Consider the following 20,877-nt stretch of genomic DNA (forward strand, 5'->3'; position numbering starts at 1 on the left):
CGAGGAGCACACCAGCCCGCGCACCTGCCGCACCTCGCGTTCGCCATCTGCATTAGTGTGAGTGCTACATCCGGACACAGTACACGAGCGCGTGGGAAAATACCTACATAAATCCGCACTCGTGGTTCGGACTACTATTTAATTGCCGGGAACTATACGTTGATAAGTCGTAGAGCCAGTTGCACCGTATTTCGCTTTTACAACAAAGCCGTGGCCATCAGAGTTAGCGTTTCTCTATATACAGGACGACTCTCGGAACGTTCAGTCGGTCTGCGCGGTTCGCATCTCCCGCAGGAAGAAGTCGTCGAGTTGAACTGGGATCATTTGTCCCACAGCCCGCACTCTTCATCTTCGCTTGGAAGTACTTCTCTAGCGTGTTCGGCGCATCTGTGGATGACAAGTAATTGTATCACTGATAATATGCTACTGCGTATATAATTTACTAGCTACCGCTTCACTCCCCGTTGGTATAAATGCCGAATGTCCAAATATGACATTCGTACATCACTAGTATGGACAACACAAAAATACATTTACTCATGGACAATGGAAATCCAATATGGCGGATATAACACACAAAACACATCCGCCACATTTTTGTCATGATGTCATATTATACTATAATACACTGACCTCTTTTTGATAAGAGGAATCAATGACAATACAAAAAGGGGTAATCAGGTTAAAATTATGTAAACATCACCTGTTTGCCGGCACGTCGCGCAGTATAAAATGATTTAATGTGCCGATTTTTTGGCCGTGGACTAAACAAATTTCAAACCCCTATTTCACCCCCTTGGGGGTTGGTTTTTCAGATTTTTTTTCTTAGCGGATGCCTACATCATGATAGCTACCTGCATGCCAAATTTCAGCCCGATCCGTCCAGTAGTTTGAGCTGTGCGTTGATAGATTAGTCAGTCAGTCACCTTTTCCTTTTATATATTTAGATTACTCACAATAGTTTAGACGCTATCACAGTAATATTACCTATAATAGTCAGTATCAGGCGAGTTGTAGAGGCGACAGTTGGAGAAGATTCGCGCCATGTCCGCGACGAAGAGGCGTCGGGACGCGTAGTAGCGCGCCTTGATGCGCTCGCCCATCGTGCGCAGATCTATACAAATAAATACTATTCTAGTGTGTCTGTTACTTCGAAAAAATAAAGAAAGAAAATTAGTTTATTTATCTTGTGCCTAAGCTAAGGTACAAACAAACTTAAACTTAATGGTTAGTAGGTAGTAGTTAGTAATAAAAAATTACTTTAAATGAGTTCTTGCACCCACTTGGCACAGATGAAATGGCCCCAGCTCAGCATTAATGCTGCAGGTGTTAAAGAAATAAAACCTGCAACGCTGGTATTCTGCCGGGACCAAAAAGAGATCGAAGATAGAAAGAACGTAATTCTCGTGGGACATTTGACAGAAGCAAAACTTTTTTTATTCTGTCCTCAAAAACACAAAAATTATAAATATTCTTACCCATAGGATATTTGATATGATCGTAGTAGTCAGGGACTTCAGCCTTGTCTACCCGGCTTTAGGAAAGGCCAGGCCGCCGCGTGGTTTTTCACCTGAAATAAAAAAGCCCTTCCATTTGATATCCATATTGTAGGAATGCATTAAAAATACCTAGTTCCGCCATCTTGGGTGTTCCGCCATGTTTTTTTTTATTGTCACAAAACCGCCCACAGATTTACACACTTAATCATCATCATCATCAACCGATGGACGTCCACAGCTGGACATAGGTCTCTTGTAGAGAATTCCACACGCCACGGTCTTGCGCCGCCTGAATCCAGCGGCTTCCCTGCGACTCGTCCACACACACACACATTACACACTTAAATTACATAATGTATAAATTTATAGCGTGCACTAAAGTCTTTAAAATATAAAATTCATGTTGTCCTTTTGAGCAATGTTAAAAGAAAAAGATACTCAAATTTAGTTAAGAGAAATACAACAGAATCGGCGCCATTATTTACATACCCGTGTAGTATGGTGCGCAGAGCGGAGGGGTCGGGCTCAGGGTCGGGAGCCGCCCTGGTAGCGCGCGCCTCGCGCCAGCCTGCGTCTCTGACTCCCGGGATGCAATCTATCGGGAATGCTGCGGACCTACATACAAAGTTGCAAGTTGTTAGGGATATGAGAATTGAGAATTCGCATCTGAATATGGATGGGCATTTTTTTTTCTAAAAAAGAAAAATGCCGCACCCCCAATACGCAACTTGCGGTTTCACTTAAGGTGTGGAATGCCCATCCAGCGGTCAGTGTTTTTTGCCACGTATACCTTCAAAGCCAGAGTGAATACACAAAATCTAGGCAAGCGCGCTCGAACCTACACCTTATCATTGCTTTTTAAAGCATGATTGTCGTCAAGGCGCAAGCGATCGATCGGTCGATTTCGGTTATGGATGAAAATTACATATTATGGTCATACTTACACCCTCTTTGAAGCAAGTTAAGCCTGGATGAACTTTTCGAACTTCTTTTTGTCGCATATCAATCAGTTTTTTCACTATCTGAAAAAATAATTCTAATCAGAAATTGCCACTAGACAACTAGAACAACATTTGTTTGAAATAGATAGGCGACGTAAGTGTAACGCACCTCTTTCTGCCTGCGTATGACTGCAGTGAAGTGCGTATAGACGATGCGCGGGTTGAGCTCGCAGTGCATCAACGTAGCGCCTTCGTAGTCCTTGATGTAGCCGGAGTACATCGTGCGCGGTAGCTTTATGTCCTTGCTGAAAACCCTGCTTCTTGAAGTAGCCTGCAACAAAAATTTAAATGCGACACGGGCAGAGCAAACTTGTAGAAATGGGGAGGAAAAACAAGTATATGTACGAGATAGTACGAGGATGTATACATACTAAGAAACCCCTACTTTCTTGGTACGTATTTATCACCGAATACTTAATACTGACTGAAGACTGTAGTGTGAATAGAATAGAATAGAATAGAATAGAATGTTTTTTTATTCATGTAAACTTTTTAAAAGTACTTATGAATAGTCAGGTAGTTTTAATTTACCACTTATGAAAATATTCTCTACAGACCATTCACTATTACTTGTCCCCTGACGTTATGTTGGCATCATTGCAAATCACCCAATAGTACTCTCACACTCTAAGTTCTATGGAATATAGCAAACAAAGCAATGGTGCCAACATGACGGCAAGGGGTGAACAGGCTGTATGCCGAGACGCGCAGCAACGCGCCGTGTAGCGCCGCTCCAGTGTGACGTGCACCATACGAATTGATTGAAATAATATTTTTACGCCTTGTGTCGCGCTGCGCAGCGCTGCTGTAATGCGGTCCGGCCTTTAGAGTAACAGAAAAAACAACTTACCAATAGCGAACTCATCGGCGAAGGTCAGGAAATGCAGTATGTTGTTCCGGATGTGGTAGTCTTTGAGGTGGTTCATAAGATGCGTGCCATAGCCCTTCACTTGCTCGTTAGATGTCACCGCGCAAAACACTATCTCGCTGAAACCTGCCAATTATACGTTCACAGTATAGTGAAAGCTTGGGAATGAGCAAAAAAATCACGTTGATCGGTTGCGGCAATCAACAAACACACATTTATAATATAAGCTGGAGAAATAGTAAATTGTACAACAAGCTATTAAAATGAGTTTATGACCGAGTTATACACTCTGCTATTCATTTCGATTGCGGGGAAATGAAACAATAATAATATTATAAGTAACTGTATTAAGTGAATTTCGAGCAATTTTGTAATGAGTTCGGGGAGATCTATACAACCTCAGCATAAGTGGAAAATTAAAGAGTTCCCACGGGATTTTCAAAAACGTAAATCCACGCGAACGAAGTCGTGGGCATCAGTTAATGGTAAAATAAATGGTAAATATGAAAAAAAATAAAAGTTTGCCTTACCTGCGAGTGAAAAGTTCTAAAGCAAATTCCACCGATAGGTCTCCCTTCTTTAATCAAAGCCAATGTTTTGTGTTTGCTAAAAGAATACGAGTGTTTTTTGTTAATATCACCATCTGATCCACAAAATAATTTATATGCCTAAAATCACAATTTTTATATGTAACGTTTATTACTTACGGATCGAAAACTAGCTGGGAAATATATTCCTTAGTCATTTCAGGTAGTTGGTGAGAAAATACATTATGGAGACCTACAAATTAAAACTTCGTTATAATTATTGTTCTATTATTATAGAGCCTACAGATCAAAAAGATTACCTAGTCCAAGTCTCTTTAGTCCAGTGGAATAAATCTAGTGAAAAATGGCGTGCGGATTTCGCTAGCGTTAATCCTCTCCGGTGTTTTTGGTGCATATTTGGTGATTTCTTTATAATTCTATACGACACATTAGAGCCGAAATCTGCACGCATTTTCCGATTGCGTGATCCACTACAATCATCCAGGAATTGTAATTTTAGTGGTACTATACAAAATTTAGAAAAAATCTTACCGATCAACCATAGCATGGTCTGTTTATTAACCGGCCCAGTTAAGGAGTTACCGATGACGTGGAACTCTATTAGCTTCCGTTGCTCCTCCAATTTGGCCGCCTCATCGCGTGGCGCTTGCATTTGGAATAGTGCCTTAAAAACAAAACAATATTGATCACTTTTGTTCTTGCCTTGAATTCGTACATTTAAAGCAGTGTTGTAAGAATTTTCCTGATTATTTTCTTTCTTTATTTCATGTACCGTAACTTGGTACTGTAACTCGATGATAGTAACGTATTTTGATCGGACTGGAGAGAACCGAACCGATCCAATCCGATTCGAAGTGGTCTAGTCTGATCCGGTCCGAACTAGTCCAGTCTGATTTGGTCCAATCCAGTCAGTCAATTCGAAGACGTAAAATAAAAAGTTGTTATCTCGTGTGTCTCAATGACATTTTTCCTAGAATTTTCACATTTTTTTGACAATTCAGCCATTCGCATCCGCATCCGCGTAAGCGGATGTCAAGATATTAGCATCCGCAACAACCCTGTTCGACACTATACCCTTCCGAAGTCAGGTTAAAATGTCGTAACTCACAACAAGTCCGCACATATAGTTGGGAGTCGGTAATGGTGCCCACTATATCGGCAACGGTGCGCTCGCTGACGTCATCTGTGCCGTTTTATATGGATCCATCCAATTTCTGTCTCATGCAACCTTGATAAGCACTACGGACTTTAGAGAATCGCTTCAAGTCTTCTTATCTTAGACACTATACCCTCTTGAAGTCCGGTAATGATGGCGTAACTCACATGAGAGCTTTCAACGGTAGTAGTTAGGTTAAAATGTCGTAACTCACATCAGGTCCGCACATATAGTTGGGGTCGGTGATGGTGGCCACTATATCGGCGACGGTGCGCTCGCTGACGTCATCCGTGCCGTCATATATGGAGTCATCACATCTTCGTCTCTTACAACCTTGATCTCCGCTGCGGACTTCAGATGATCGCTTCAAGTCTTCGCGTTTTATTGAACCTGAAGAGGAAATGGACTAATAAATACGGGATTTCAACCTTACGAAAGATACTAACAAAAGAAGTCATACTGCTAAGTTATTTCGCGTTTTAGAACGATTCTGTGCAAAACCGGATAAAGAAATTCGAAGTCTTAAGCATTTTTTAAATGATATGTAGGATAATTTGATTGTGAAATATGTAAGACTTTTTTTAAGGATAATCAAAATATTCTTCCGTAAGTTTACGTATACGTGCGCGTTTAAGTGCGTGCGTGCGTACACACTGTATCATTTAAATTTTATATCTTACATAAAATTAACGTAACACAAGTTAAACTTATTTTTATTATTTTTTATATTTTACTTACAAGAAGAAAGTGAAACTGTAGTGAAACCATCTTTGCTCTCGCCCGTTGCAGTGACACGTTCGAACTCGCCTCGTCTATTTGCTGTGTATAATAGAATATATGAGCTATTACGCGTATTTTGTATCGATAATCGAGTCGCTAACAGCTCAAACACATCGAATAATTATAGAAAAATAATCTTCACATGTATCAAATTTTTTTTACGAGTCTGCTTCTTATTTTAAACTGTAACTTGTATAAATAACAGTTTGAAATTATAGAAAATCTAAATTAAAAATCTGGAACATTTTGTTTGTAAGATTTAATAAAACCTTTCAAACCAAATTGGGTATGCGTGAGCCGTAAGCGAGGGATGTTGTAATTCAGGAGTCACAAAATCAATCAGTAAAACAGAAAATAGTATATTCAAAGAAGTATTGAAAATGAAAGTTCGATGAATCAATTATTAGTTGTTGAAAACATTTTTTGATTATTATTTGCTACAACAATATACTCACGAGTTTTGTTATCGATAATAGACTGTAGATGATTGGGAGGTTGTTGTTTGTAGTCAGGGTCCCAGATAGGGGAACTCACACTGAAGATTTCCTCTTCCAGTAAACTCAGGAAACGAGGGAAGTGGTTTAGCACTAGGACCTAAAATAAACCAGGATTTTTTAATCAAGAAAACCTTACTAGCGATTTAACCAAAATTTCTGGAATTCTTCAATTTCAGACCTCTGTGCAGTTCATGGTATGCACTTTACGCTTAGAACTAGTTTATTTACAGCTTGTTTATCCGTCAATATGTATTCATGGCCGAATGACGTAATTGGATAACTTCATTCAAAGATACGTTAAAGTAACTACAATCGATTTTTATATTTAGAGTATTGCATAGTTACAACCAGTTTTGTGTGCCTTTACAATAAAATAAAATCTCAGATTTTTTAACTGAAAAAGGGCTAAAGTATTTCAATAAAAGAATTTTTAAATAAATTTTTACAACTACAAAGAATTTTACTTTTAAAATTACAAAGAATTTCACAGGTCCAGATTGTAGTCCTTTGCCGGATGTTCTTCATAAATATTAAATATTAAAAAATTAGAATTACCCTTTTTTCTGGTGGCATTCTATCCCTCTCGGATCGACACTTGTCCATCAACTGTCGACAAACAGACTTGAATACTGCACGCAACAACGTGCGACCGAACACGACGGATGTTTCATAGTGCGGTAGAGAATCGCAGAATGCTGGGACGTGGCAAAATACTAGCCATCTGGAAGACAACATAGTGGTATAAGTCCCGCAAATTGCTATTGCGCTGGAAACATGTCTCATTAAAATCGAAATGACGTCATTTTGACGTCAGCCGAAATAAAAATATAACACCAGCTCGGAACTTCAGTGAACTAGTGCTGACGTTACTAAAATGGCGGCCACGCACATTAGCAATTTGCGGGATTTACACGGGAGTTAAAAAAAGCAACTAATACCATCCGTCCGCTAAAGTGCGCATACATGGGCAATTTTTTAAACAATTATTGCTTGGCAACACGTACGGATGATGAAGGCTCTAAATTATTGTGCACGCTACAAATTTAAACAATAGGCTCACGACTGGTAGCTAAAGTCACAAGGTTTGACAGCTCTAAATTATATTAGGTTTGTCTTTCCTTATTACATTGGTTAGAAAAAGATGCAAATACTCTAAATTTTAGTTACGCTTAGAATTAGTACCAATGGGGCCGATTCTTTTGTACACAATCTCTAAACTAAACTAAATTAACAGTTAAATTAAATATATTGCTATCCCTTTCGTAACGTTGCTTGCGGAAAAGGATAGCACTAGATTTAGACCTGTTAATTTAGTTTAGTTTAGAGATTGTGTACTAGAGAATCGGCCCCATTGTCTAGTTAAGAAAATATGATCTAAAATTACCTGGTATGAATATGAACTAAAGTTACCTGGTATAATTTATTTGATATGTCGAAATATCCTCAGGATTTGATACTTGCTGAAAGATTAACATTAACACTTTTAGTACACAGATGAATTTCGCATGCAGTAACAAAAATAACACTTTTAAGTCAAATGCATAAAGGCGGTAATTATTTCGCTACCTCATTACATGTAACGTACATGTGCTACAGAAGTTATCCACATCCAAAGAATTCAGTACATATTACAAAACAAAATTTTTAAATTAATATATTGTGGTTAAATATAATAAATTGATCTTACCAGTTTCCTTACACTAGGTGTTTCAAAGTTCCAATGGTTGAAGCAATGTAGGAACATCTTAGCTAGATCATACATTGTCTGCCATTCTCTCTGCGGTAATGTATTGAACTTGTAAAGAACAAAGTTTGTGATGGCTTTGGCTATGGAGGGCCTTTCGAATGGAGGCTGGCCGAGTGGACCCTCGATTTTGGGCTGTGTTTGAGTTAAGATGCATTTTCGGAGGAGCTAAAAAAAATATTGACGCTCTTAGTGCCAAATATGGAATTTTACATGTAGATAAATGTGTAAACTCTCCTCAAGTGTGCAAATCCAGCTGACTTTAAAATTGCAGTTTGGATATGGAATCTGCTTGCAATTGCACATTGCCATGGTTAGAACAGATTCAGATTACCTTTTTAATGTAATAAATGAATGGTTTTGAAGTAAATATTAATATGTTTTAAACTCCTAATCTGAAAAACCTTGTTTCTCTTGTTTCTCAAAATCTATTTTATTATTTTGTTGTATCTACAATTTTTTTTTTCATGTTTAACTGTTTTACTGTCAAATCAATTAATAAAAATCCTTAAATGTATCTTATTTGCAGGAATATGGGTATAGACAAATAACTTAGCAAAAATACAGTTGAGAAAAACAGTGGAAAGGTGGCACAAGAAACACAAGCCCCAAAGTGAAGGCAAACGCTACTGACAAATGCATTCTGGAGCCGTTACCACCACCGCTTAAAGTAGTAATGTTTCAAGATTGTTTTGACATTACAAAACAATTTTAAAACATTACTACTTTAGCGATAGCAGTACACCCCTGCATGTCCTTTCCAAACTATATACTCGTTAAACTGTGCTATTGTGAAAGTAAAAACTAGTAACGAACTCTACACTCACTTTGAAAAGATAATAATACACCCGTTTAGTGTCAAGATCGTCCTCTCTGTGCATAGACATGAAAATATTCTCCACATCCACCACTGCTCCTAGGAGTTTATTCACCTCCGTTACCGATAGGCCTTGCAGGTGGGTTACATGTTTCTCTACAATATAAACATTAGGAATCGAGTTTTGTTGAGGCAAATGATGGTTTGTTTTGTTTTATGTCACTTTATGATTATTTATTTTAGAGTAACTCTACTATATAGTAGACTAGATGATGCCCGTGACTCCGTCCGCGTGAATTTAGGTTTCTAAAATCCCGTGGGAACTCTTTGATTTTCCAGGATCAAAAGTTGCCTATGTCCTTCCCTGGATGTAATCTATGTCTGTACCAAATTTCATCGAAATCGGTGAAACGGATGGGCCGTGCAAAGCTAGCAGACAGACAGACAGACAGACACACTTTGGCATTTATAATATTAGTATGGATCTACAATAAAATGAATGATCTTATTTCCAGACTAGTTTTAGTGTAACTGTTTAAGGTAATATGCATGTATCTACCATTTTAATTTTCATGATTTTAATGAATATGGGTGTTGATTTTAGCATTCAACAACATTTGTTTTTTTATTCTTTAGGAAACATTAGGAAAGAAATTCTTTACTTGGGAAGTTAGAGTTACAGTATGCGGCAGAAAGCAGTACATCAGCCTTTAGAATGACATTTCGGCTTTATAGAGCATTGTCTCTGTCACTCATGCCTATATGACCTTTTGTGGCTCAACAACAGAGACAATGCTCTACAAATCTGCTATCTACTTCTAAAGGTCGATGTATAATACTTTCTGTCGCGTACTGTATATAGATATAAAATCAAGTATTAAAAGAATCAACTGTTTAAATCTATATATATAAAAGGAAAAGGTGACTGACTGACTGATCTATCAACGCACAGCTCAAACTACTGGACAGATCGGGCTGAAATTTGGCATGCAGATAGCTATTATGATGTAGGCATCCGCTAAGAAAGGATTTTTGAAAATTCAACTCCTATGGGGGTGAAATAGGGTTTTGAAATTTTGTAGTCCACGCGGACGAAGTCGCGAGCATAAGTTAGTCTTATAACAAAGTCTTTTGAATATAGTTATTTACCTAATATGTGATTGCAGTTGCGACATGGGTCTGTGAAGCTGGCTAAGGGTTGGTTGTCAGCTCTGCTACCCTTGCCAGTCTGCTGCGGTACAGGGGTCTTCCAGCCATTGCACGCACAGTCTGGGGTCTGTGGATAAGAGAGAAACTAAGTCATTTCTGCAAAGAAAATGTTACAAAAATGTAGTATCCGTCTGTCAGTCAGCAAGCTGTATCTTGTGACTGTAAAGAGGTAGCCAAATTTCAGCCCCATCCATCCAGTAGTTTGAGCTATGCGTTGATAGATCAGTCAGTCAGTCAGTCACCTTTTTCCTTTATATATTTAGATTGTATGTATTGGTGGTTTGACTGACTGGACTCATGCCTTTGACAGCTTACATGCACTGCTTGACTATGATTCATAACATACCTGGCAAGCAGAGTAGATGGCCAATTTGAGCAGTTTCTTGTTGTGTGGCCAGTTGTAGACCTGGTTCTTCCTCTGCTGTATACGCTGCAGGTTTGACTGCCTGGACGCCTGACCCTCACTGCTGGCAGGCGTCGCCGCATTGCTGGATGATGCATCATCTGCCGTGGCACTTGATGAAGCTTTGAAACAAGAAAATTGAAATGTTTGTAAATATTTTTGGTGTTTTATATTCTGGTAGACAGATTATAGCTAATTACTATCTACACTAATATTGTAAAGAAGTTTATAAGTTTGGATGTAGGGGCAGTGTTAATTTCCAGAACTAACAACCTGATTCTGATTGTTCTTTCACTGATAGATAGCCCCTATATCCCCGAACACTGTAGGTTATAAATTTTAGCACACAAAGTCCCAGGAGCAACCCTTTTTTTATATAACTTTATTCGTTTTACCTAGTTAGTGGTAGTGTTTACCTACACTTTGAGACCACATTCAAATATTTTTTTAAATACATAGCAAAATTGCAGTACTGGCAGGATTTGAACCTGTATCTCTTTGACAAACAGCCGGACTGCTTTAAGTCCAGTAGGGCGATTGTCTAAAACCTGCATCAATCATTATTACAATCTCAATTGTTCTGATTGGCTGAATTTGTGCGATTCTTGTTGCAACAATGCATTGTGGCCAATAGTGAGCGAGCATTAACCAATCAGAGATGATTGCGATCGTGACATTGTAGCTGTCAAACAACCGCGGTAGAGCCACAGACAGACTAGTTCTCTTCTGGGCACAACCAACACAAGACTACATTCTGTGAAGAATCTTGCATCCAATGGAATAACAATGATGAACAATGTTTCACTGCTTTATTTTATTAAGATCTATTTGGTTGTGCGAAGTGAGGATGGCACGGGCGTCTATTCTGTGGCACATTGACTCATTAGTGAACCTTTCATTTAGCGGGCTATAGGTAATAGCAGTACAACTTAAGGTCTGACTGCAGTCTTAAGGCTCTTGTCGCTGCAACAAACTATTTGAGATAATTCTCGCCAGCAGTGTGCACGCTATGCGATCAACTATTGATATATTTATCTCTTTCATTGACACGGAATCTTATTGTATTGATTGTAAGTTTCTTGAACGAGAAAATAGCCGATAGCTGGTCGCTTCCTCGTCGGCGATGGGGCATGTGCCTCATACCCAAAGATCTTTAGACGTGACACCAATAATTACTAAAGAATTGTTTATTTACCTTCATGAGCGTGTGTTTGCGAAGAATCAGCCTCAGTTCCTGTCATGGCAATGTCAGCTATCTCGTCTGACAACTGGGAAGAAGACATGATACGAGCTACACCTTCCACACGCACAAATTCCACTATTTAACAGCTTTATAAGATCATGGAGATAAACATTTTTATGCTAGCCCTTTATTTATAAAGATATCAAGATTTAAAAGATGTTTAGAAGGAAAGACGCGATCGATACATTAGTATTTAGTAAGACGCAACGCAATCCCTCTGCTGTGATTTGTTGCTTTTGAAATGTCAAATGACATCGATATTTGACATTTGACAATGTGAATGTGACCAAGTGTGGAATGGAACTTTGGAAGTGACAATTGATGAGTGTTTCCACTTAAGAATTTATTTTTACCCTAGTTTCTGTCGAAATTCCACCCAAACTACCCTAAAAAACCAACCAAGTGCGAGTCGGACTTGAGCATCGAGGGTTCCGTACTACAGAAGAAGTAAAACAATTCTAAGCGAGAAGCGAGACACTAGAAGCTAGAAGTGAGAAACTAGAAACTCGCTCGGAAATCGTGGAAAGCATAGAGTTATGATACTAGAAAGTACCTACTTTTGAAATTCGAACGTGATGAACTGCGGAAGTCGTATCAACCATTGATACGATTGTTCAAGACACTATCAAATTCGACACATATAACTAACTACGAAGCTCAGATTGTCTGATGCATTGATCTTTTTAAAGGTCTGCTGAGATTAAAATAAAGTAGGTAGCTACCCAAATTGATAATTAATAGCTATAAATTATTAATTTAGGTGCCTTTTTAGGAATTACCGTGAGTAATTCCTAAAAAGAAGAACGCGTAAGTCCAATTAAAACTTTTTAGATGGCTCGTAAGCTATGCTCGTAAGGCGTAGGACCGTTATACCTATCTTTGATCTTTTTGACAAAGGTCCACAGGCCACAACTTTTGGTGAATCAAGTCTTCTTCAACTTCTTGTGGTACCTACTACTTAATTAAGGACTCGGTTACGGCTCTACTAAATACAAAGAGGTAGAACCTAAAAGTGCATTGGAAATGAAAATTGGCATTTGGGAATCTTTGAGATAGAAAATCAGACATAAAATAGCAGAGTACAATAAAATAGAATATTGGATACAACATTAAATATTTAAATTGAGATCCTAACTCAACGTCGTCGCGCGAGAAACGAAACGTGCGTGTTGAAAGTCTTGAAACTAAATGACAATATTTATTAAGTATTTGTAAACTTTGTTGAAGCTTTGCCAAGATTTGATAGAATAAGAGACTTAGAACGGTTGATATGAACATCATGAAATTCTGATTTAGTGATATGTCTTAGTAAAACTTTTTTATTTGTTTTTATGGTTCTGTAGCTCCAGAAAAAAGGAACCCTTGTAGGATCACTTCGTTAAGCTTCGTTGTCTATCTGTCTGTCAAGGCGCGTCAAGGGAATCAAAACTTAAAGGGTACTTGAACCCGTACCCGTACCCGCTGAACTAGAATCATGCAATTTGGCAGGTAGCAATGGAAAATACAAGTAAAGCGAAAAATCAGAAAACCGTGAATTTGTATTACCTGCGCAAAAAAATTAATACTTAATTATTATTTCTAGTACGGTACGGAACCCTTCGTGTGCGAGTCCGACTCACTTGACTGGTTTCGTTAAAGATTGACAAACAAATGGCGTGAACACCACAGGGCTCAATTCATAGATAAGTACATAATAAATAATACCAGGTTCAATTCGTAGCCAGGATAGCATCGTTTTCTGGATAGGCATTGGAATTTGGAGGTACTTACCGAGTTACCTAACTAATTACCTAGTTGTATACATGTAACTATGTAAGTAAAAACCGTTTATATTTACACAACTCTTACGTACCATTGAAAACACAGCCCTAGTTCGATCAACCGAACTACTATTTTATATAAATAGAGCTTTCTACTCAACGTACCTAAGAATACCTATAATATAGAGTAATATATAGAGTTCGGGTCGACTAGCTAACAAGCTCATGAATATCCCGCTCCCGGATGGGTTCGAAATTCAGGCAAAGAACGCATTCGCATTTATAATTACGCCTTAGTCCGAAGCAAGCTCGAAACAAGCACCTGTGTCTGGCATCCGTACGAGGCAAAGTACGGGCTTATATTAGAAAAAGTACAAAAGGCCTTCCTAAGATACCTGTATAAACGTTGCTATGGATATTACCCTTTCCTATACCCAACCAAATTTCTGTTAGGTTGCTTAGGTTTCAACTCCCTGGAGGTCAGACGCATTTGCGACCAACTCAAAATTATGTGTCAAATTTTGCGAGGAGATGTTAATGCTCGAGAACTTCATGACCAACTGTGTCGCATACGTGTCCCTGAATCCAACAGTAATCTTCGTCCACGAAAAAATAAACTTTTCGTGGTCCCACATCATCGCACTGTTGCTAGATCTATGTCACCTATACCCCGTTCATTAGCATCATTCAACGCGCTTTTGGACAATAATGCTCAATGGGACCCATTTATGATGGGTCTATAATACTGGTTCGGGAGTTACTGAAGTACGCTGAGAGCATTGCATGAATATGTCATTCAATGTTCTCAGCGTACATATTATTCAAAATTCTTTGATCTTTTATCGTTTTGTATTTTATGTCTTTTTTCTTGTACCTTTATTTGTATTTAAATTTATTATTAATCATCTAGTTAGTGTAAGTGGCACTGCCGTTCTAATTAGATATAAAATAAATAAAATAAATAAATAAATAAATAATATGGGTAGGTACCTACTGAAGATACTAATTATTATAATAAGCTATCCGTGCTAAGCTGGGGCGGGTCGCTAGTACTTTATATTAATGTGAATGTGGATGTGGTTATCAGCCTAATTTCAGGAGGCAAAAGAGAAATCGTGTTTTGATACTGAATTGGGGTCTTGACTCACATTTTCAGCACATGACGTCATAAAACAATGTTTTTGCCGTCTGAAAGTTTATGGCATAATATTATGTGTTGGGAACTGAGGTTGGGAATGAATTTATTACGCCTGCTGAATGCTGATTAATGTTCTTAGGTATTGGTTAGCTTTGTTTACGTCTATCATGATTTTTGGTATCGAAACGAGAACTTTAAATGCGAAAGTGTGTGTGTTTGTTGGTTTTTTGGTTTGTTGGTTTGTCCTTCGATCACGGCGCAACGGTGCAACGAATTGACGTGATTTTTTGCATGCGTATAGATAAAGACCTGGAGAGTGACATAGGCTACTTTTTATCCCGGAAAACCAAAGAGTTCCCACGGGATTTAAAAAAACCTAATTTCACGAGGACAAAGTCGCGGGTATCAGCTAGTTTCTAATAATTATAAGTAGATAGGTATAGACCGCGACAGGTCGAGATGGCAATCGGGGTATGAGGCGAGGGGAACTCGCGCACGTCATCCGCACTCGCCCGCACCGGATTAGCGCAGGGCCTGTGCGGGCGTGCGGGGCGTTCCCTCCCCGATTGCCATCTCGACCTGTCATGTACTAAAGTTATTAGGAAAGAAACAGCGGAGATAGCCTTGTGGCCTCAGTGGGCTACTCTGTATCGGAAAACGCTGCGGTTTTCAAGACATCCCGTTAAGGGGCCTCAGGACGGTGCTTTCTTCATACAAACGTAGGAGGGTAATTACTACATTATTTGATACTGTACGCTCAAAACGAAGTATTATATCGATTAATCTCGTCATTATCTAGGTTTATTGATATATGACACATTGAAAAAAATATTGATTTTGAAGTTACGAGTCTCAAAAGAATCCTATTTTAACACTAAATTTATGACAACTTTGGGCGTAAATAAATAAGATTAGGGGTATGAAAATTCTAAAGAAATTTAACATTAGACATAGTTCATTTATTCATTAGTTGAGGTAACTAATACTTTGCAAACATAAACTCAGTACCTAGTTTTTTCTCAAAAATACTTTTCCTAAACCCTTGATTTCAGTGAAAATCATCGTGCCTCTCACCCTTCTCATCATCATCATACAATGTCGAGTGAAAAGCAAACAGGTTCGGTCGAGCGTACTGCGTCACCTTAAGAGCAAGATATCCCGTTAGGTAGTTGGTAGACTGATGACATCAGACTAGCCGCAGGGAACCATTGGACGGTGGACACTAGTGCCACAAAACCGTGGAATATGGCAAGAGACATTCTATTACGAGTTTTTTATTTATAGACTAGCGCTTGTCTGCAATCAGACCTGTGGCAAGTGATAATGCAGCCTAAGATGGAGCGCGCTTGCCTAGGAATTTTTCACTCTTGACTTGAAGGTACCCATATTATAATTATAAGCTGTGATAGCCTAGTGGTTAGGACGCCCGCCTTCTAATCGGAGGTCGGGGGTTCGATCCCGAGCACGCACCTCTAACTTTTCAGGGTTATGTGCGTTTTAATTAATTAAATATCACTTGCTTTAACGGTGAAGGAAAACATCGTGAGGAAACCTGCATGCCTGAGAGATCTCCATAATGTTCTCAAAGGTGTGTGAAGTCTACCAATCCGCACATGGCCAGCGTGGTAGACTATGGCCAAAACCCTTCTCACTCTGAGAGGAGACCCGTGCTCTGTAGTGAGCCGGTGATGGGTTGATCATGATGATGATATTATAATTGGAGGGGAAACCTGATGCTGGAAGGGTGTTCCAAATCTTAACGGTTCGAATCAGAAATGTGGAGGCAAATCGCTTCGTAAATATCCGTGGAATTTCGACTACATAGGTACCTACGGGTGCAGACCTTGGCGATGCCTTGCGGTACGATAGTAGAAAGGTGAAGAAGGAACCAGGTTGAAAAGTTCATGTTTAAACTAAGCAGTAAGCAAGGTTTTCTACTTTTTTGGGTCACTTTTCGTCCATTTGTAGTAAGTTATCCATGCGTGTATGTAGGTATTCCAACCCCGTGGGACATTCCCAAACCCTTTCTTTGTGATTGCTTACTTTACCACCTTTTATGTATCTACCTACGAAGATATTAAACACCTGAGATACTTTTTATACCCTGAGCTACCTATTACCTGCACAGACTTTCGTGCCAAGATATATGTATAAACAAGTATATCCATATTCCATAATATTTTAAAATTAACATTAGCTATATATTGTATAGATCCATGTAGTTATATGTCCATATTGAATCTGGATAGGTATAAATAGTAAATAAATAAATAAGCCTTTATTATTCTGAGGGTTCACAATTTACAATTTGTTAATTTAAAACAATATTACATTACATATTATTATTAAGGTATCTATAGCAAGTTGCGTCTTCGGTAGCCGTTTTAACGCCTCAGTGTCTTCCGACATAGGCCTCCTCCATTCCCTTCCAAATTATTCTATCTCTGGCTTTTCTCTGCCATGTAGAATCTGGATAGGTACGGAATATTATTTCAACATGATGGCAGCACGGAGAGGATTACCATTGACTCAAACTACACGCTCTTCTTATAGGATGATCCACTTCCATCTCTCTGGGTGTTAAGGTCAGAGCAGTCTCCCCGATTTGGTCACACCAATACAGCTCTTGAATTATTATTCCTGTATGTCCAGTCATCATCCTCACTTCTAGCCTTTATATCTAATCGTTGCAGCTATCGGCACTGAGGACAACCTTCTGTGGTTTTTTCGGTGTTTTTATACTAAGCTTTTTGAATTGTATTTTGTTTTGATATACCTACTCCAGAAAATTTTCCATTCAGCCAATAAGACCTTATTTTGCTCTATGAAATAATTTAGAAAACTGAAAAGAAGCAAAAGAAAGTAAGTACTCATTTCTTAAATTCTCGCCAGTCATCCAATTAGTTCGTTATTCAGCACGTCTACGTGATCAATTTCGATCACGCCATTATAGACTCGTAGTTTTCATTTCGTACTTTTTCATATTATTATTTAACTACGATGAAAAGTAGTTTTTTTTTTTAAATCTAGTTACCACAAACATAATTTGATACTTTACCAAATTGAGAAGAACGAATTAAAAAAAACCGGCCAAGTGCGAGTCAGGCTCGCGCAACGAGGGTTCCGTACTACGGTCGTATTTTTTCGACATTTTGTACGATAATTCAAAAACTATGATGCATAAAAATAAATAAAAATCTGTTTTAGAATGCACAGGTGAAGACCTTTCATATGATACCCCTCTTGATATAGTTATCTTACTTCGAAAATTGAAAATACTAATTATTAGTTCATGACCACAATTTTTTTTTGTGTGATGTAACCACAAATTCACGGTTTTCAGATTTTTCCCCTAATGTCTGCTATAAGGCTTATACCTACCTGCCTAATTTCATGATTGTAGGTCATACGGGAAGTACCCTGTAGGTTTCTTGACAGACAGACAGACAACAAAGTGATCCTATAAGGGTTCCGTTTTTTCTTTTGAGGTACGGAACCCTAAACATAGCGAATAGCTCCGATATTTATTTTCTTTATACCTAACTTACTACTAACATAGTAATATCACAGTTTTGTAATATTGCTAAAGTAAATAGTTACCTAAATGAAACTGAGTTTTAGTTGTTATCAAAAGGGCCGCCGTGCTTTTATTCTGTAAAATGATGATCATGTAGATATAGCTAGCTTTTAGGTAGGTAGCGGACTGTTAGGAGTTAGGACTATGAAATAAATTAATTTAATTTTTAAAATACTTTTATTCGAGTTACAACTCACAACACAACATACAAAATCAGTTTTGTACAGTTTTAATTCAAAAATGTATTATTCCAACTAACACATACAATATACACATATAAAATACCTACTTTACTTTTACCTATCTCTAATTTCCTGACGCAGGGAACCGCTGGATTCAGGCGGCGCATTTGAAAGTCCCTACAAGAGACCTATGTCCAGCAGTGAACGTCTATCGGTTGATGATGATGATGATGATCTCTAATTTTAATCCTTTCTACCGAGACTGCACTTTCTGGTCTTGTTATTTGTCTGATGAGGCTTGGGCATACAAAACAACTGACTGCAATGAAGCTCGGCTGAGATCTGTTTTTGTACAAGGCGCAGGCTATACGTCTCGTGTTCAGATTAGACTAACTACTTGTTTTGCGCGCACTATACGCGTGGCTCGGCTTTGATCATCATACAGTTCCTTGTACAGTAACTAGCAAACAACGTGAGCAATGCCTTCTGTCGATTCTCATTGGTCGACGGGGACACGAGGAGATTTCTACCGCGCGAGAGCACACCATTGGCTGTGCTACCACTACGTTGCTCTTTGCTCAATTCGTTTGCCAGTCACATACAACTTCTAGGAGCAGCATATCACGCGTTTTGTTTGACCAGTGATTTATCCCCTTCTGGAATAAGTCTGTTATGTAATAAATCTCATGTACTTAGGTTTCTCGGTTACCTAGTTTCACTTAGGGCACCAAGCCAATTTTTAGATGAGTAACCTTCTTAGGTCTTCCTCGTGATCAAGTATTATGGGCGTTGTAACCTTAATCCTACCCACAAATATTATACTTATTAATTAGTTACGTATAAGAAAATTCAACATTCCTTGTCTGTATCTACGCCGGTTAAGCATTTCGCCAGCCAGCGGTGAGGTCCACGGTCAACGGTCGACGGTCATCGTGTTCCACGTTGTATAAGAGTTCAAGTAGAGCGGAGCGAGACCAATAATTAATCTATGGTTCAAACATATTATTTTATCAAAATTGACACGACTCTATAAATCAGGGCGACTAGACTGTGGTCAACAATCAATAATCTTGAAAATTTACGATCCACATATTTTTTACGGTAAATAATCTCATAGTTATTAAGATTATTTTCAACCACTTCTACTGGCTCCGTTCGGGAAATAATATTTTATTTGATAGGTACCTATTGTTACATAATATGAGTTTCATCTTTTTAGTTTTGATGGATTCAGCTTTCATAAAGTCCACTTTTCTGGTAAATATCCTGAGGGTTTGTATACTTACTGGGTTATTTGAACTCGAGGACTTATTTATTCGCTTTCATAAAAATCCGGACATCCGATCTTGAGTGTACCGGCCGTCGGAATTCAAAGATCAAGATTTTATTAATTTTATAGGCCATAGCTGCTTCGATGGTATAATTTCGCAACACATTTTCTTCCACAACTTATTTTAAGCTCCGTTCAGGAAATAAAATCCTGCGCTCTCGTCTATTAATTCAGTTGCGATTGATTCAGCCTTCATAAAGTCAATCTCGTTCACGGAATAAAATATTATTTCCATGACCTTACTTATTTATATCCTATTAGTTTATATACTTAGTGGTATTTTTGATGAAGGAGTTTGTATCATCAGCATCATAAAAATTGAGCTTCCGAAAACAGGTTGGGTAACTATAATTGTAGGTACTTCTACTATAGAGTAAGGATATGATATTATATACAGAGGTTCGACGAATCCGTCTAGACAGAGCAATCGTGTTCGTGCGGTAAGTGCGGGGCGCAGGAACGGCCCAAACTGGCCTACGTAGGACCTTATGTAGAAGGAAGGGTACAGTCGTGATCGTCATTTACCACGAGATCAAAGGCGCCGGATTACTATCTCTCTTTATATTTTGCTTCTACGGCACAATTTCACAATTATTATGGTTTTCCTCTCCGTTTGGGAAATAAAATATAGTATTCTCATCAATTTTAGCTTCGATAGAGAATGGGGATTCATCCTTGACGTAGTCCACTTTGCTAGTGGATATCCTGGTGGTTTGGCTGCTAGGCTCTCTGTAGAAGCTGGACTTGTTCCGATAGGTCGAGGACATGGTGGTTTCGCGCCGGGTGTAGTCGAAGTTGTTGCGGTCTGGATGTTTGCAGAGTAGCGTCTCGTGGAATGCCATTCGGTATCTGATGGAAGAAAACATCCATTATTAATATGTGATTGTGTGTCTGTCTGTTTGCTAATTTTTCACAGCCCATCCGTTTAATTGATTTGGACGACACACAGAGGTAGCTTGCATTCCGGGAAATGATATAGGCTACTTTTTAACCCGGAAAATCAAGGAGTTCCCAAAGGCTGGCTCATTTTTTGCGCAACGGATCAGCCTGGCTGTCCAGCGCGGAAATGCAGCCAGTATTCTTGGCACCATTCCACGCGGTCATGATTTATATAGTAATTAGATA

General features: G+C 38.6%; 2 protein-coding genes across 6 annotated transcripts in view; both read right to left on the reverse strand.

Annotated features, from left to right (window-relative positions):
* Positions 1–983: 983 nt before the first annotated feature.
* Positions 984–11,982, reverse strand: LOC117993033 (histone acetyltransferase KAT2A-like). The gene is given in 21 exon segments (XM_069506093.1): positions 984–1,114; positions 1,479–1,530; positions 1,532–1,570; positions 1,988–2,094; positions 2,425–2,521; positions 2,610–2,750; positions 2,752–2,771; positions 3,351–3,494; positions 3,898–3,974; positions 4,076–4,148; positions 4,448–4,580; positions 5,287–5,462; positions 5,811–5,891; positions 6,308–6,446; positions 6,905–7,070; positions 7,760–7,809; positions 8,037–8,261; positions 8,921–9,066; positions 10,060–10,186; positions 10,466–10,644; positions 11,718–11,982. Coding segments are annotated over 21 exon segments (2,391 nt in total). The 5' UTR covers positions 11,806–11,982.
* Positions 11,983–18,425: 6,443 nt separating this feature from the next.
* The window catches only part of LOC117993031 (neuropeptides capa receptor-like), a 28,868-nt gene continuing 26,416 nt past the window's right edge, over positions 18,426–20,877 (reverse strand). For all 5 annotated transcript variants that reach the window (XM_069506250.1, XM_069506252.1, XM_034980784.2 and 2 more), the window contains one exon: positions 18,426–20,601. In XM_069506250.1, the coding sequence (XP_069362351.1) occupies positions 20,325–20,601 (277 nt within the window). In that variant the 3' untranslated portion in view covers positions 18,426–20,324. The remainder of the gene's footprint in view (positions 20,602–20,877) is intronic.

Source organism: Maniola hyperantus, chromosome 22 (genome assembly GCF_902806685.2).
Source record: "Maniola hyperantus chromosome 22, iAphHyp1.2, whole genome shotgun sequence".
Taxonomy (NCBI): domain Eukaryota; kingdom Metazoa; phylum Arthropoda; class Insecta; order Lepidoptera; family Nymphalidae; genus Maniola; species Maniola hyperantus.